This window comes from Rhipicephalus microplus, chromosome 6 (genome assembly GCF_043290135.1).
Source record: "Rhipicephalus microplus isolate Deutch F79 chromosome 6, USDA_Rmic, whole genome shotgun sequence".
In the NCBI taxonomy this organism is placed as follows: domain Eukaryota; kingdom Metazoa; phylum Arthropoda; class Arachnida; order Ixodida; family Ixodidae; genus Rhipicephalus; species Rhipicephalus microplus.
In genome coordinates, this window is record NC_134705.1 from 140788717 (window position 1) to 140807700 (window position 18984).

At 44.2% G+C, this 18984-nt stretch overlaps 2 protein-coding genes across 2 annotated transcripts in view; one reads left to right on the plus strand and one right to left on the minus strand.

Moving 5' to 3' along the window:
- Nucleotides 1-7422, plus strand: part of LOC119167295 (endothelin-converting enzyme 2) — a 40636-nt gene extending 33214 nt beyond the window's left edge. The window contains exons 10-13 of the mRNA XM_075866745.1: nt 1680-1961; nt 3373-3654; nt 5387-5698; nt 6659-7422. Coding sequence (XP_075722860.1) covers nt 1680-1961; nt 3373-3654; nt 5387-5698; nt 6659-6865 — 1083 coding nt within the window. The 3' untranslated portion in view covers nt 6866-7422. The remainder of the gene's footprint in view (nt 1-1679; nt 1962-3372; nt 3655-5386; nt 5699-6658) is intronic.
- Nucleotides 7423-16231: 8809 nt separating this feature from the next.
- LOC142764970 (neprilysin-1-like) lies at nt 16232-18608 on the minus strand. The gene is made up of 2 exons (XM_075865518.1): nt 18432-18608; nt 16232-16943 (listed from the first exon to the last, which is right to left on the minus strand). The coding sequence occupies exons 1-2, from the start codon at nt 18591-18593 to the stop codon at nt 16755-16757; spliced, it is 351 nt and encodes a 116-aa protein (XP_075721633.1). The 5' UTR covers nt 18594-18608; the 3' UTR covers nt 16232-16754.
- Nucleotides 18609-18984: the final 376 nt, after the last annotated feature.

Here is an 18984-nt window from a genome sequence, read left to right on the forward strand (position 1 = left end):
GATAGATAGATAGATAGATAGATAGATAGATAGATAGATAGATAGATAGATAGATAGATAGATAGATAGATAGATAGATAGATAGATAGATAGATAGATAGATAGATAGATAGATAGATATACGCGCAAAGTCACCGAAGTTTGCTGAGAAATGCTTCACATTTAAAAGTAAGGTATGTATTAACAGATCAAAGAGAGCAGACGCCTCCACGTTATCTTCCTCAGAAGAGTAGTGATTGAGGCTCGTGCTCGTCACATCGGTGTCCTCTGTCATCCTGCCGCCTTTTAGTCATAACACTACATATAGTGAGCAGGAGCGACGCGGTTACTATAAGCGACCCCCTTCCCGTGTGCCCCTACGTTTTTTCAAATAAACGTAAAAAATGGCAATGACAAGGGCAGTAATTTCATGACATCTGCATGTGCTGCCTGTTGACACCCAGACTAGTGGCCGACATATTCATAACAATACTTGCAAACCTTGGTTTCAGCACGAAGAGAAAGTGATATGTGAAAAGCTTGAATGTGAAGCTTTCTTTGGGTGCTTTCCGAAAGCAATGAACGGAGGAGATTCGTCGGTAGGATTGCTATGGTAATGTGTACGTTTCATTAAACAGTCCGAATACTGATTAAAAAAATGCCGCGTGCATTTGGGCTTCCCCGCAAAGGACATCGAAAGATGATAGTCTGTCTGGAGGCACTGCGTGAAATATGGCGCCATCTGGCAGTAATGTGAAGACATGAAATTTATTTAAGAACACAAAGCCACAAGTAGGTGACAGCACCATGTAGATGTATTATTTATCGAAGCGTAGCAATTGCCCACTTTTCCTTTCATAGCGCCGCATTGTCAGCGCAGCTTTCTGAAATTACGTATCCGTGAATTTTAGAAATAAAAAAACACTGCCTAACACTTACGTATGAACATTGTGCCTCAATATGCGTAATATTTGCTTTTTTATTGGCAATGTTCACAAGAGTTAACGCAGCCACCAGATAAAAATGGGTGGGCTTTCAGTATGGGCTCAAATTTTCGTAGGGTGGCTGAATCATTGGGAGGACACTAATAGACAGACCGAAATTCAAGTATCCCAAGAAAGAATATCGTCTTTAAAACAATGCCTCAGTTCTACCATGCAGTCTCTAATGGCGAGAAACAAATGGGCGGAGGGGGAGGGGGCTATTAACTTCCCACCTTCATTGAGTCTCACAAGGCTTCGATTCATTACTAGACCCGCAAGCAGCTAGTAGTAGGAGCCTTGCTGGTATCAAGATGGTTAATGTGTACTAACAGTATAAGCAAAACTGCCTGAAAATGACGTGCATTTGTAGCCTTGTAGGCACGTGTGCTCAGATTTGGGTGCACGTTAAAGAACCCCAGGTGATCGAAATTTCCGGAGCCCTCCACTACAGCGTCTCTCATAATCATATGGTGGTTTTGGGACGTTGAACCCCACATATCAATCAATAACTTGTAGCCTTGTTCAAAGCACCCCATATGTAAGGGTGCAAATAGGATGTTTTGAGGGTGTTTTATTCACAAACATCTCAACTTTAAAAAATAGAGTGTAAAAGGGTGTTCATATAGGTGCTTTTAATGCGTACACCCGTTTTACACCTTTTAGGGTGTAATGTTTTTTAGAGTGTACGATTCCAATGTGACATTTCCGAAAACGCAGAAAGTGGTGACTCGTGGACTGCGTGACGCCGTGTTTTACCTGGCGGCCAACTTGGAGGCAGAAGTGCTTCGCGTAACCGCTACTAGAAGCGCAATCTCCGCCAACGCCGTCAGCAAGGGACACCACTGCCTTGTGTTCACCCACCAGTGTCTGGCGCTCACGTGGGCGTACCTGGCCGCACGGCTGCTCGCGCCATTCGGCAGCACCGGTGTCATCTCGAACATATTCAAGTTCATCAGAGAGGTCATCGATGAAGGCAACGAAGTGTTCAGCTGGATGAAGGTACACAGAAGCATTGCCAATTGAGCATGTCGATGCATGCCGCTGTTTTCAGAAACGCTAGAAGACGAGACAAGGGCATACGATACATAAGCACAGACGAGCAATATTTTAGCTGCAGGAGCTTCGCTTACTTAACGACGTGGCTGTCTGATCGTGTGGTGTGTTGGGGCGATATGGTGTGCGAAATTTCACCATATGTTGTTGCATTGGAAGAGACAATTTGTTTTTTGTTTGGTTTGCGCATCAGTCTTGCCCTCTGTCTTTCTCTCTCTCTCTCTCTCTCTCTCTCTCTATATATATATATATATATATATATATATATATGTATATATAAAGAGAGAGAGAGAGATATTCTAACTTAACTTTTTCAATTTATTTTTCCGTATTTCTTTTAGATTCACTGACAAAAGCTGTCAGTTTGCAACGCTCCGTAACAGACCATACCGCAATGATCGTGAGGCTTCCCGGTCGCTTGAGAAATTTTTCTTAGGGATTACGTGCAGAACGCGAGTAGTCAAGTGTTTTTTTGAACAATTTTCGCAAGTGCCAGCGATAACCCCAGAACATTCGATGCCACGTGTGTAAATGGTGACGCAGCTCCACGAGATCAGTTTTATCGACGGCCGACCCTCTTTTTGCCGCTATCACGGTATACATTGTGTATTGCTGCAGTATTATTTTCCGTTTCCCGGCCACAAGTCTGGCCAAATGATGAATCTCATCTTTTGTACACCGAGTGCTGCCTCCGTCAACTTCACGACCATAGGGCAATGCGTTTGACCACGAATCTGTACCGAATAATCCTGTGTCGTCGTGTAGCATTTTCGGGAATCAACGCGAGCCACATGTCTTAGGTCTTGCTGAGAATAACATATATTTTTACGGACTGATGGACGACCACTTCGTTTTACAGATGCAGATATCTTGCTTGGGCAATAGTTCCTGAATGTTCATTCCTTTTATATCTTCGAATACTTTATTTCAGTTCTGAACCAAAACCAACTTTTTTTATTTTCTTTGTTAAATGCAACCCACTGAATGTAACTTGTCCAACAAGGCCAAGGAATGTATTAGTAATTGTCCTCAGCGGTAGTGTAGTAATTATTTGGTAAAGTGGAATGAACTAAAGTCAACGAAAAAAAAACGTCCTTCCGTCTTTGGGTTCTAATCTCTCAACATTTCCATTGTTTCCCAATGTTCGGGAGTGAGATCTCGACCTGTCTTCATCACAATTCTATACACCGTTGCACTGTATGGTTAATATATTCATACCAACTGGCCCACCTCACAGTCCCACGTAAGACATTATTCCTTGCGTTATAAGCGACCAGACAAGCAACGTAAGTGGTTCCTATAACCATGTCCCTGCATGGGCAAAACGTGTAGTGGTGGTCGCCTCGTCCCATTGCAGAACACTACCGCTATCAAGACCGTGGTGTCCAAGACGTCGCTGGATGTCATTGAAGGTGAAGGCTACAACATATCTCGCGTCGACTATACGGGCCCGCAGCCGCCGCTGGACGAGTCGGATTCGTTCCTGAAGAACCTGGTGGAAGCCTTTAGGCACCACCAACTGGTGATGGTAACACACCCACCCACACGCCTTGAGATGAAGCTCTCGGATCTCGAATTTTACAACAGCTTGACCTACGTACCAGAAAGGAGGTCCATATTGGTTCCAACCATGTACCAGGTTTGTAACCATTGGCATATTTTGTAATTGAGTACGGCTGGAACCAGACATTTTGAACATTTTTTTTTTCAAAAATAGGTGTTCCAAATTTCAAATCACAGTTCTTTCATCTCTGATGTCACCGCAATTGAAAATTCTGCAGCTTTAACAAATAACATTTTTTGTTTAGATTAGGTGATGTTCTTTTCTCTAGACACCTGCTAGAGTTCTGTAATTAAGTACTAGTTTGGCATATAAATCCTGTGTGCTTTGCCCTAGTTCACTTCAGCGTTACCTAATTTGAACATTTGCGATCGAAGCGATGCGGAGTTTTAATGAATGTTAACGCCAGCCCAGGCTCGATGTGCAATTTATCCAAGGCAGCCCGTCCTCAGTGTCCTTCAAGTTAACCACATTAACAGAAACATCATAATAGATGTGACAAGTGAATGTCACGCACTCGCATTCCTTCGTTCTTTTCTTAGCTGGCCCTTTTGACACTGCATCTGTCACGTGTATAGGAGAAGCCACGCCACCAAAGTTAAGCCCGGTCATTATAAAGAAACCTCCGTAAAGTTGCCTGTGCTCAGGTTGATGGTTTGGTCAGCTTTGGGCTGGCCACTCACGTGGTTGACGACAAGCAAAAGAGGGAACATGCAAGAAGAGACACCATTGTTTTCCCTTCTAGACCGCGCTCGTTTTTATTCGTTTTCGCGCTTGGTTGTCGTAGTGATTATGAACCATATAGGACGATGTGAAATGATTACCCCCGCAGTAACACTCCCAAGTTCGAACAATCAGACTAAACCAAGTGAAATGGAGAGCCAAATATTATGCTCCTAAGATGTCTACTAACCCAGCCGTACAATGACGCACAATGAGCTCTCTGCTTTCATTACACTATTATTAAAGCTGTTCAACTTTATGTTACCTACTAAACAACTCGATTAGCCACGTGTTATTCCAAAGCTCCTCTGGGCGCTTTGAGCGGGGGTTTGGTCGTTCGATTCCAGCCGTGACGGTCGCATTGCTGATGGAGGCCAAGTTCTAAAGTCCCGTGTGCTCTGGAACGTCAGTGCATGCTAAGCATTACCTCGTGATGAAAATTTCCGGACTCTTCCACTACGGCCTCCTTAGTAATCATATGTTGATACGAGGTGTAAAGCCCCACATATTATAAGAGGCTGCCTGGCTGTTTTATAATTTGCTCATTCTTTGTTTGATTATACTCAGATTTTTAATCTGCTACATCACCAGTTGCTAAAATATTGGTCTATATATTTGTCAGTTGAAATTTGAGGAGCTATAACACACGAAAGACGAGACGTCACGTACATACATACATACATACATACATACATACATACATACATACATACATACATACATACATACATACATACATACATACATACATACATACATACATACATACATACATACATACATACATACATACATACGTACGTACGTACGTACATACGTACATACAAACATACATACATACATACATACATACATACATACATACATACATACATACATACATACATACATACATACATACATACATACATACATACATACATACATACATACATACATACATACATACATACATACATACATACATACATACATACATACATACATACAACGGCTGGTTGGCAAGCGAATTCGTGAAGCACTGATTTAGTCTGAGAACTATAACCGCTGGCCATTCACATGATGCCTAATTTGAACCCGCGTACAGAATCAGCCATTATTCTACATGTCTCGGGTGCCGGATTTCTTCAACTACGGCACGCTGGCTGTCCTCATAGCGGAGATACTGGTAAAGGACATCATTGGTGTGAGCGGCAAAGGCCCGCCAGATGGAGCCGGGGACGGCGAGACGCAGGGCAACCACTCCGAAGCCCTTAGCTGCCTCACAGCACGGCGCAATAGCCTGGGCTTCGGAGAACTCAGTCGAGTTCACGCCAAGGAGCAACAGGCGTTCTTGCTCGCGCTTACGATGAGCGTACGACTAGCCTACTACGCTCTAATGAAGACATTTCTCAAACAGGTGTGTATGCGCTACCCATCATTCGCAAGATTAGGTGTGGCAGTTATGTGGTCAACCAAGGCGGGTATAGTCTAACAAGTTTTCGATCACGCCAAATGGATCTCAAGTCAATCGCATTTGGCAATATATTAGTTTTGTAAAAGTTGAAATACTTGGATGAAACTGGCATTGCACACGTCTACTTCTCATCGTGTTGGCTCGCTTTTAAAGGTACTCATTCCACTGACGTTCAGCCTTCACCCCGTTGTTTGCATGTGAGTTAAAGGAAGTAATCAATGATACTAATTATTTTTTTGTTTATTTAGAGCACAACCTAACTTAGTGGTGCAATGTTTGCCGAGCAGTTCAACCGGTAAACCTATCTGAACCGAAGTTCTTTGTAACCACCCGGGCAGGCAGGCCCAAAAGTCGTAACTGATGGCACGACATAAGCAGTTTCGGCTCTGCAATCATACAGCAGTAAACGACTTCGCTATCGCTGCATTTTCTATCATTGTTAACGTTTGCAGAAAAATCTCAACATTAGTTTATGCTAACTATACCAACAACGTTTTGCATCTCGCCAACTGCGGCGTCAGTACATCGCATTACTGAAGGACGCGCTGATATCTTGTTATTTTTCGGTCTGTTTTTCCGCATAGCCATTGCAAGCGTAAAAAACGATGACTATGAAACGTGAAAGCACACGCGGACACGAGTAGGAACTGTACTAGCATTGAAGAAGGAGTATTGCTACGAGCAATAGGAATACCACGCAATGCAAGTAGCACTCTGTGGTGTCCATATTTGCCCCCTCGGTCGGTCCGCCGCTTAGCGCTAAACCAAAGATGATCAATTGGTTCTAAGACGCAACCACAATACTTGGCACCATAAAGCTTTTACAAAAGTCCTGCTTCGGCAGCTTATCTTTTCACTTCGGTATCACTCCACGTGGTTGCGTAATTGACCTCGTTACCGCAGGCCGGAACCGTCAAGATGTTCAACGAGTACTGGCCGGCGGCACGGCATGTGTTCTTCGCCCGCTTCTGTCTGCTGTGGTGCGACTCGAACGATGGACCGTCCCCTATCACGCCCCGGGAAAAATGCATGCTACCCCTGTACAACTTGCAGGAGTTCCATGAGCAGTACGGCTGCAAGTCGGGCGTGGCACCGTTTTGCAAGGTCTAGAAGTGTGTCGCCTCCAAGCCATATATTGCGCGCTACTGCGAGTGCTAGCACTCCACAATCACGTTACTATGTTTTATTATGCCGGAAGGCATCGTATAAGCTTTTGCTTTTTGGGGACTTGTTGCTTCGCTTCTTGGTTTCTCAATATATCCCAATGAGGAGTTCCTCACTGGCCTATTCTATCATATCTAGAGTGGCAATGTTTTGTACGCCTCAACGGACCGTAATGTTATTGCCGAGAACCAGTTCATCTCTTGACAATTTTTTTAGAGTACTTAGTTTCATGTTCATAGTTTAGAACACATATCGTCACATCGGCAACTTCTAAGAATAGGTAATCTTCAAGCTTTTGGTTTATAGAGTTTGTCGTGCGATGTCTTTCTTGCAGGCTGCATGACTAGTGTGGCAATGCAATGTCTGACAGTCCAATCATTGTCACATGCTGTTGCAAAGCACAGTACACTCACTTGATTTGATGTATTGTGACATACAAAAAAAAGAGGCCTAATGTTTAGACAATCAAAACGACCACCAATAAAGAAATCTAGAACTAACAAGCTCAGTATTCTTGAAGTGTCTTACACCAGCCTTGTATAAGTGTTTCGTGCTCACTATAATATGTTAGATCTCATTGTTATTGTGTCTAACAAAAAAACGAGCCCTTCACTATACACTTCCTCCCTTCAGTCATTAACGAGTGTTTAGTTCGCATATATACCCAATAAAGTGGACGGGGGCATACCCGCCATGGAAGCTCAGTAGGTAGAGCATCGAACGTGTTATTCGAAAGTCGCCGGTTTGGTTCCTGCCTACAGCAAGTTATCTTTTCATCCACTTTCCTTTGTTCACATTTACATTACAATTAGGTCTAATAGCTTCCCCTATACTTCCTTCCATCATTGTCTGTTATATCTCAATATTATTTTGCCTAACAAAAAAAAGAGCCCATAGGCATGCACTTCCTTTATACACACACACACGCATATATATATATATATATATATATATATATATATATATATATATATATATATATATATATATATATATATATATATATATATATATATATATATATATATATATATATATATATATATATATATATATATATATATATATATATATATATATATATATATATATATATATATATATATATATATATATATATATTATCAACATCTACGTCCACACCCCGCCGCGGTGGTCTAGTGGCTAAGGTACTCGGCTGTTGACCCGCAGGTCGCGGGTTCGATTCCCGGCCGCGGCGGCTGCATTTCCGATGGAGGCGGAAATGTTGTAGGCCCGTGTGCTCAGATTTGGGCGCACGTTAAAGAACCCCAGGTGGTCGAAATTGCCGGAGCCCTCCACTACGGCGTCTCTCATAATCATATGGTGGTTTTGGGACGTTAAACCTCACAAATCAATCAACATCTACGTCCACTGCAGGACAAAGGCCTCTCCCATGTTCCGCCAGTTAACCCGGTCCTGTGCTTGCTGCTGCCAATTTATACCCGCAAACTTCCTAATCTCGTCTGCCCACCTAACCTTCTGTCTCCCCCTAACCCGCTTCCCTTCTCTGGGAATCCAGTTAGTTACCCTTAATGACCAGCGGTTATCCTGTCTACGCGCTACATGCCCGGCCCATGTCCATTTCCTCTTCTTTATTTCAACTATGATATCCTTAACCCCCGTTTGTTCCCTAATCGACTCTGCTCTCTTCTTGTCTCTTAAGGTTACACCTACCATTTTTCTTTCCATGCCTCACTGCTTTGCGTCGTCCTCAATTTAAGCTGAACCCTCTTTGTAAGTCTCCAGGTTTCTGCTCCGTAGCTAAGTACCGGCAAGATACAGCTGTTATATACTTTCCTCTTGAGGGATAGTGGCAATCTACCTGTCATAATTTGAGAGTGCTTGCCGAATGTGCACCACCCCATTCTTATTCTTCTAGTTACTTCAATCTCGTGGTTAGGCTCTGCGGTTACCTGCCCTAAGTAGACATAGTCTTTTACAACTTCAAGTGCACTAATACCTATCTCGAAGCGCTGCTCCTTTCCGAGGTTGTTGTACATTACTTTCGTTTTCTGCAGATTAATTTTAAGACCCACCTTTCTGCTCTGCTTGTCAAACTCCGTAATCATGAGTTGCAATTTGTCCCCTGAGTTACTCAGCAATGCAATGTCATAGGCAAAGCGCAGGTTACTAAGGTATTCTCTATTAACTCTTATCCCTAACTGTTCTCATTTTAGGCTTCTGAAAACCTCCTGTAAGCACGCGGTAAATAGCATTGGGGAGACCCTGCCTTAAACCCTTCTTGATTGGTATTCTGTTGCTCTTTTTATGAAGCACTATGGTAGCAGTTGATACCCTGTAGATTTCTTCCAGAATGTTTATATATACTTCATCTACGCCCTGATTCCGCAGTGTCTGCATGACGGCTGATATTTCTACTGAATCAAACGCCTTCTCGTAATCTATGAAGGCTATGTATAGTGGTTGGTTATACTCTGAGAATTTCTCTATTACCTGATTGATAGTATAAATGTGGTCAATTGTTGAGTAGCCTGTTCGAATTCCTGCTTGTTCCGTTGGTTGATTGAATTCTAATGTTTTCTTTACTCTGTAAGCAATTACCTTTGTAAATCGCTTGTATACTACAAAGAGCAAGCTGATCGGCCTGTAATTCTTCAATTCCTTGTCATCTCCTTTCTTATGTATTAAGATGATGTTAGCGTTCTTCCAAGACTCTGGTACCCTTCCCGTCAGGAGACACCTCGTAAACAGGGTGGCTAGTTTTTCTAACACAATCTGTCCTCCATCTTTCAGCAGATCTGATGTTACCTGATCCTCACCAGCAGCTTTGCCTCTTTGCATGCTCTCCAAAGCTTTTCTGACTTCTTCTATCATTACTGGTGATCTGGGTTACTGCTAGTTCTTATAGTATTAAGGTCGTGGTTGTCTCGGCTACCGTACAGATCTCTGTAAAACTCCTCCGCTATTTTAACTATACTATCCATATTGGTAGTTATTTTGCCTTCTTTGTCCCTTAGGGCATACATCCGACTTTTGCCTATCCCAAGTTTTCTCTTCACTGCTTTGACGCTTCCTCCGTTTTTCAGAGCGTGCTCCATTCTCTCCATGTTTTACCTTCTAACATCGCATACTTTACGTCTATTAATCAGCTTCGAAAGCTCTGCCAGTTCTATTTTGTCTGTTGTACTTGACACTTTGATGCTTTGACGCTTCTTAATTAGGTTCTTCGTTTCCTGGGAAAGCTTTCCAGTGTCCTGTCGAACTACCCTGCCTCCAACTTCCACTGCACACTCCGTAATGATACTCGTCAGATTATCATTCATTGTATCTACGCTAAGGTTGGTTTCCTCACTAAGAGTCGAGTACCTGTTCTGCAGCGACACTCTGAATTCCTGTACTTTCCCTCTCAGTGCTAGCTCATTGATTGGCTTCTTGCGTATCAGTTTCTGTCGTTCCGTCTTCAAGTCTAGGCGAATTCGAGACCGTACCATTCTATGGTCACTGTATCGTACCTTGCCAACCACTTCCACATTCTGCACGATTCCTGGGTGTGCACTAATTTTAAAGTCTATTTCGTTCTTATTTTCGCCATTAGAGCTCCTCCATGTCCACTTGCGGTTTTCTCGTTTTCGGTAGAACGTATTCAAAATCCGTAAATTATTTCGTTCTGCGAATTCTACTAGTAGCTCTCCTTTGGCGTTTCTAGTACCGATGCCATAATCTCCTACTGCCTAGTCTCCAGCCTGCTTCTTCCCTACCTTTGCATTAAAGTCGCCCATCACTATAGAATACTGTGTTTTTACCTTACTCATTGCCGATTCCACGTCTTCATAGAAGCTTTCAACTGAAGCGTCATCATGGCTGGATGTAGGTGCGTAAGCCTGTACTACCTTCATCTTGTATCTTTTATTCAGTTTAATTACAATACCTACCACCCTTTCATTAATGCTATAGTATTTCTCTATGTTGCCAGCTATGTTTCTGTGAATTAGGAACCCCACTCCCAGTTCTCTTCTGTCTGCCAAGCCCCGATAGCAAAGGACGTGCCCATTCTGTAGCACAGTATAGGCCTCATCTGTCCTCCTAACCTCACTGAGCCCTATTATATCCCATTTAACACCCTCTAGCTCCTCGAATAGTACAGCTAGACTTCCCTAACTAGATAAGGTTCTAGCGTTAAACGTTGCCAAGTTCAGGTTCCAATGGCGGAGATTCTTGGCAGAGATTCTTAGCACCCTCTGCTGCGTCGCAGATCTGACCGCCGCCATGGCCAGTTGCTCCGCAGCTGCTGGGAACTGAGGGCCGTGAGTTATTTGACGTATGCATGTGGGAGGTAGTGGCCAGATACCGCACCAGGGTGGCCAATCCTTCTCTGGTGAGGGAGTGCGTTCCCGGCGGTGGTTACCGGTGAGGCCGCACCCCAGGCCTCTTAATGCAGTTCCATCAACACGCGGATTTTTTTTTCCGGTTGGGAACTGCGCGGCACCGGGATTTGAACCACGGACCTCTTGCATTCGAGGCGGATGCTCTAACCACTACGCCATCGCCGCTTTTTTTTTCTTTATTGCCTTCTTTACTACAGGTCAAGCTAATATGACAATCAGCATCACACGTGTTTCATGCGTGATAACGCGTCAAACAAAGATATTACATCTTCAACACAGTCGGTAGTCTAATACACATATCGCACTTTTATAACAGCTTCCACGAAACACTCATTAACGGATATAACTCTCACATCACAGTGTCTGTACGATAGCATACTACGCCAAACCGAATGCAGACCAAGTAAAAATATAACATCCAAATTTTGCACAGAACTATCACAAGGCAAAAAATGAATTCCATATGAAGTAAGAGGTAAATCCGCACCCGGATTGTTATGTTCTAAATGTGCGTTTCAGTGGTGTATCAGTCAAGTTTTTGGTTATTTTTATAAAAATGTTTTAATGAAATGAGATTTCTGCTGATTACCCCCTTAATTAAGGGTCTAGAGAGTACGGAGTTGGGCCTCCGATTAACCTATGAGGTGCTGTTTATTAATACATTAAGCAGACAAAATTTCAATTCGTTTGTGAGGTGATGTTACCAAATTAATCTTTTTAGTGATTAGGCTTAATTTTGGTCACGAAATAGTTCCGGTACTATTACTCCTGTCCTGATGAAACCTGAGCGGCGACAGGTCTACAATTAGGGATTTGCACTGTATGATTTATAGGTTTCCCGGTAGGTTATTAGCAAAGTTAAAAGCGATCGTAAGAAAAAAAAACGTGGTTCAAGACTTTGATCTGGCGGGCGTACCTTTCTCCCGAGCAGTGAGCCACCCTCCTCCTCTGAGCGAGAGAAGACGCGGGCGCCACACGTTTATTAGCGGTTTTTGTTATATTCTTTCTAACTCTGTATCTTCCGGTTACCTTAAGCTATCAAAATTATTTTTACACGGAAAAAAACCGGACTGTTTTGTTCTAAAAGAAGATATTACCTATTTTTCGGTGGCGTTTGTAGCTCCTTTTGAAAATTTGTTTTAATGAAATGAGCTTTTTTCTGATTACCACCTTAATTGAGGGCCTAGAGTGTACGGAATTGGGCCTCCTGGTAGCCTATGGGGTGCGGTTTATTACTGTATTAAGCGGACAAAATTTAAATGCGTTTGCGAGGTGATATTACCAATTTAATCTTTTTAGTGATTTAGGCTTAATTTTGATTGCGGAATAACTCTCGAACTATAAACCTAGCCTGATCAAACTTCAGTAGCGTCAGGTCTACCCTAAGGTCTTTACACGTTATAAGTAAGAAGTTTCCCGGTAGAATATTAACGAAGCTACAAGCGATCGTAAAAAACACGTGGTCCGACTGTTGTTTTCACAGATTCACACTGCTTTCCGCTCCTAAAGTTTAAAATTTTCGTTTGTAATAGCAGTATTTGTAGCGGTTGAACTCCTTGTATCTTCACGAACAAAGAGACACCACTGTGACCCTCCTAGAACCAAAATTGCTAAAGTTATAGGTAGATAGGTAGATATGTGCAGAGCTCAATTACCCGTGCTGCTGACGCGGCCGCTCCCGATTTTTCACTCACAACCAAAGACGCCGCGCCTATACGACACCGACAGCGAAAATTCGCTCTTCCTCTATTCGCTCTTCCTATATATATATACATATATATATATATATATATATATATATATATATATATATATATATATATATATATATATATATATATATATATATATATATATATATATATATATATATATATATATATATATATATATATATATATATATATATATATATATATATATACTCACCGTAGGTGCAGTAATGTATGATGGTGGCGGAGCCTTCTTTTTTCACTACTGTTTTTACATATTTGTTCTTTTCTTTTTTCTTTTTATCGCGAAGGTGTAGAGACAGCTACACCGAACCCGACAGCCCTGACAGGCTAATACGGGTCCACTTGATCGTAGGTTTGATCATGACATAGTGTAAAACTTCGTCTGTACCTGCCCTGACCACGATCAAGCGCGCGCGTAACACCGAGATCATGGCAAGTTGTTAAAGCAAGCTTGACAATAAAAGAGACAATACACCAGTTTTTGCGTCCCGAAACCATATGATATAATCAGAGACGCCTCCAGAAATTTGGCGACGTGTACCGACATCACACAGTACGAGTACTTCCACCATTTCGCCTCAATCAGCATGCGAACGCCGAGGCTGGGATCCAACCCACGCCAATCGAGTCGGCAGCTGAGCACTTTAGCCACCTATATAGGCACCGGACAGTGAACCAGAGGGCGCAACGAAGCTCTTTGGGCCGCCTCAGCATTGTTGGCACCAACAGCCAGGGATACTAAGAAAATGGAACGCTTGTTGAACACACTGGCACGCTGAAGTTTCAGTGCCCTTTTTGGCACTTTTGCAAAGAACGCTTCCTGGGCGCTTACATAATAAGCCGTGACCGCTTGCTCCAACTCAAAAAGAAAATTATATGCACGTGCAAGTTCAGTTTTGCTGCGTCTACTCGCTAGGCTACGCATTTGAAGACTCGGTTTTGCTGCGCCTACCCGCTAGGCTGTGTGTTCTGGAGCTACGATCAGATCTCGTAAACTGCATTGCCGGGTGCCTATACTGAGGCGAAGAAAGCAAGCCTGAGTGCGTGCACATGTTCGAGCCACAGCCGCTTCGACGTCGCCAAGTTGAAGGTGGCAGCCCCACATTTCAATAAGAAGAAACGAAAACTAAAATACGTTCATCTAATTTCAGTTTGAGACCCTCATACCTAGCGTTCTCAAAGTTATCCAGTTTTGCTTTGACGTAACGGAATGAGAAAACGAGCAACACTTAGGTAGCACACAATAAAAAAATCACTGTTCCGCCGCCAAAGCGAAGCAATGAATGTGATAGCAACTAAGTGGAAGCTCACGCGCAGAACGGCAAGCAATTCGAAACGTGCCCCGCGTCTCTCACTCACAAATGACGCACGAAACGTACTCACAGGTACAGACTAACGTGAATAAGCGTCTCAGTTATTTCTGTCTGAAAAGCGCGCCCTTTTCGCAAACAGAGACTGCGCAATCTTGCTGGTAATGCTGAAACACGATAGTTCCCCCCGAGATGCCCGTCAGAAGCAGTAAGTGGTAGATACAGATAGCTTGCCGTTTGAACGTTGGAGGTGCTCCTTCGTGGCTTGCTTCACTTTCGGTGAACACGAAACTCTGAAAGCGGTGACCATATCGGTGGCCGTAGATAGGCCCGTAGCAGCGAGGGTTTTTTTTTTTTCTTTTGGCGTTCTGGGAACCTTTGCTAAAGGTCTTGTCTATTGGAGGTAATATTCTTATCAGGAAAGTACATAGTTGAAGGAGCAACATCATGGGAGGGGGTAGGCTCTTAGGGTCCTTTTTTCCCGGCTACTTGATGGACCGTGGCTTGATTGCACACTGACTACATTGACGTTCAAGGGGTACTATATGTTCCCACTTTAGTCGAAACGAAACACCCCGCCGTGGTGGTCTCGTGGCTAAGGTACTCGGCTGGTGGCCTGCAGGTCCCAGGATAGAATTCCGATTGTGGCGGCTGCATTCCCGATGGAGGTGGAAACGTTGAAGGGCCCATGTGCTGCGATTTGAGTACACGTTATAGAACCCCAAGTGGTCGAAATTTCCGGAGCCCTCCACTACGGTGTCAGTAATAATCATATGGTGGTTTTGGGACGTTAAACCTCACATATCACAATGAACTGCACGCAGCAGTGTGATTATGCGCGTAGACAGACAGACAGACAGACAGACAGACAGACAGACAGACAGACAGACAGACAGACAGACAGACAGACAGACAGACAGACAGACAGACAGACAGACAGACGTAGCAGCGAGGATGTTTTTGCGTTCCGGGAACGTTTACTAAAGGTCTTGTCTATTGGAGGAAATAATCTAATCAGGAAAGTACATAGTTGAAGGAGCAACGTCAAGGGAGGAGGTGGGCCCTTAGGGTCCTTTTTTCCGGCTACTGATGGACCGTGGCTTTATTGCACACTGACTACATTGACGTCCAAGGGGTACGATATGTTCCCACTTTAGTCACAACGAAACACCCCGCCGTGGTGGTCTAGTGGCTAGGGTACTCGGCTGCTGGCCTGCAGCTCCCGGGATAGAATTCCGGCTGCGGCGGCTGCATTTCTGTTGGAGGTGGAAACGTTGAAGGGCCAATGTGCTGCGATTTGGGTACATGTTATAGAACCCCAAGTGGTCGAAATTTCTGGAGCCCTCCACTACGGTGTGTGTAATAATCATATGGCGGTTTTGGGACGTTAAACCTCACATATCACAATGAACTGCACGCAACAGTGTGAATATGCGCGTAGACAGACAGACAGACAGACAGACAGACAGACAGACAGACAGACAGACAGACAGACAGACAGACAGACAGACAGACAGACAGACAGACAGACAGACACGGGGAGATAGAATTTCCCACAGCCACCAAGATCTGAGGCATCTCACCTGAATATACATTGCCTCTGTGATCCGGACACCTTTGACCAAGTTGCTATGAATTGTGGCGGCTCCATCGGAGACATTACACCGCAGGACAAAACGGTGACGTCTTGACGACGTCACAATAGCGGGAGAATTCGGATATGTGACGTTATAGGGACATAGAAGTCATTACGTGACAAATTTTGCATCCCTCGGGTTTCCGTCATGACAGTAGATGCCGAGGAAAGACGCTGCTCAATGTTTTTCGTTGAATGAGGCATCCGTTTTAATACATCATATGATGACGTCATCACGTGACAAATTTTGCATCACTCGTGTTTCTGCCACTGACTGGAAGCATTAAGAAGGGACGCCGCTCATTTTTTTGTTGTTGTTGGATGAGGCATCAAAGGTTCCCGCCTTAATTTTACGAGCGCTGTAATGTGCTTACTACAATGTATTTTGCGAAAGCCCGATACTACCTCTTCCTGGACGACTTGACATTTTGCAGATAAGCTGCTGCAACTTTAATTGTCATGTAAGACGCTCATTATTGCGATAGTCTGTCAACATATAGGATTTGAATGCGCTTTAGTCTTTGCGCAGCGCCTCCAAAAGTGACACCACTTCAACAGACGCCACAGATTAGAGACACAGCGATGCATGCTAACTCTAGCAAAAGTTAGAGGCGAGAAACGAAGCGTAAATATATCGGTCTGAAAATACTGTTGAATTGGCAGGAGCGGCCGTCGCATAAAACTCATGGAAATCAACGTTACGTAGCACATACGCACAGTTCACAGTATATGAGAAATACGCTAGGCACAGAACGGGGGAGTACTGAACGGGGCGTATAGTCAAAATCAGTCGAAGAAGGAGCACTTGTTGACAGGGTTCATCGGTGAGCCCACGGGGCATTCGAAGGCTTTCGCGAATGGTGCGAAATTCATGACCGCCTTGTTGCAGTCGCCGGCGAAGATATTATCCGCGGGCGTCGCAGAGCAGGTGGCCAGGCAAGTGGTGATGAAAAACACTTTCTCCTCCGTTAGAATCTGCACAAAGAAACAAGAGTGTGTTGCTTTATTAAAGACGATAGACTTTCTTGGAGACCTTCGACACAAAAATGTCTGTCAGTCTGTCTGTCTATGTGTGTGTCTGTCTGTCTGTCTGTCTGTCTGTCTGTCTGTTTGTCTGTCTGTCTGTCTGTCTGTCTGTCTGTCTGTCCATCACTCCGCCTGTTCATCCGTCTGTCTGTCTGTCTGTCTGTCTGTCTGTCTGTCTGTAAGTTTGTCTGTTTGTCCGCCCTTAACGGAACCCTAAATGGCACGAAAATGACAGAACGATACTCCAAACGGCTGACCCCCATCCGCAGCGCCCACCAATATTCCTCAAGGTTTAGTGTTCATACTTGTGCAATTGCCAATTAAAAAGCAATTATTGCGCATATCTGTCCCAATATAGGGTAATTTACTCGTTTTATTTTATTTACTTGGGAGCACTACGAACAAACAGGCATCCTCGAATGGCAAGACTTAAGGGAGATTCTTGTCACCCTAAGTTGCAACTCACTTCAATTAGAGTTACCAACCGCCCCGCAATTTGCGGAACTGTCCCGACTTTTCATACAGCGTCCCGAGCCCCCACCGTCGCAGTCGGGACCGGAATATGTCCTGGATTAGTTCCAGAAATTTTTGTGGCCCGATGCATGCCCAACAACGCTCATCACGCTACAGAACACAAAGTTAGCACGAAACGCACGGCCAATGCAATGTTACGGTTGCTAGCGGTGGCTGCGAGGGGCCTTACCAACGTTACCTGAGTTTCCGCGGGAATATGTCCCGGATTAGTTCCAGAAATTTTTGTGGCCCGATGCATGCCCAACAACGCTCATCACGCTACAGAACACGAAGTTAGCACGAATCGCACGGCCGATGCAATGTTGTGGTTGCTAGCGGTGGCTGCGAGGGGCCTTACCAACGTTACCTGAGTTTCCGCGTGAACATGTCCTGGATTAGTTCCAGAAGTTTTTGTGGCCCGATGCATGCCCAACAACGCTCATCACGCTACAGAACACGAAGTTAGCACGAATCGCACGGCTGATGCAATGTTACGGTTGCTAGCGGTGGCTGCGAGGGGCCTTGCCAACGTTACCTGAGTTTCCGCGTAAATATGTCCCGGATTAGTTCCAGAAACTTTTGTGGCCCGGTGCATGCCCAACAACGCTCATCACGCTACAGAACACGAAGTTAGCACGAATCGCAAGGTCGATGCAATGTTACAGTTGCTAGCCGTGGCTGCGAGGGGCCTTGCCAACGTTACCTGAGTTCCCGCGTGAAGTGCGACAACTTTTACGAGCACATTCTTCCGCAAAAGCAAGTGTTGTGAGGCAGTGCGTAGCCAGCTGATACCACTTCCGCAGAAAAATGAATTGGTCTGGAAGATATTGCAACAAGGAGAACTTATTTCGCTGTTTGAGTTAACGTATGCGCCCCCCCCCCCCCAACGTCCGACTTCCTTCATTGAAGAGTTGGCAAACCTACCTTTGATAGCTGAACATGTCTTTTTCCGAGCTTACGCCTCAAAGCTTCGTACGCCACTTCCATCCCAGGAACATCTGGGAAGGAGCTCATGTTTTCTGCCCGGCAGCTTACAGTATGCTGCTCAAATGCGTCCTTCACATCGTCACTCAGCCATGAGGGCATGACCTCCCCTTGCAGATTGACCTGCACAAAATCATTGGTCGCTTCATATCAGAAGACAACATACCGACAACTAAAAAAACAGACTTCGATGTGTTTCCGATTGCTTGAACGTGGTAAACTGAGGACATGTGGTACGTCAGTAGTAATAATCGTAGTATTAACGAGCGCTACATACCGAATAAGCAACGGATACGCAATGGTAATGACCTTTCTTACATGTCCCTGTGTTGCTACAACAGACGTAAATATAGCTACAGACCATGCTCATACTATTAATCAATTTATGTCAAAATGCAAGGAATACAACCAACCATTACACTATTAGCCGTGAAGGTTATCAGAAGACATTTGATTCAGTCGAGATATCCGCAGTCATAGAGGCATTGCGAAA

Bases quoted from the DNA above. Each gene is read 5' to 3' on its own strand.
- LOC142764970 (XM_075865518.1), bottom strand. From the start codon at position 18,593: ATGCCCTCATGGCTGAGTGACGATGTGAAGGACGCATTTGAGCAGCAT. The intron at 16,944-18,431 runs GTAGGTTTGCCA...TTCTTTGTGCAG, and splicing joins GACATGTTCAGCTATCAAAG to ATTCTAACGGAGGAGAAAGT.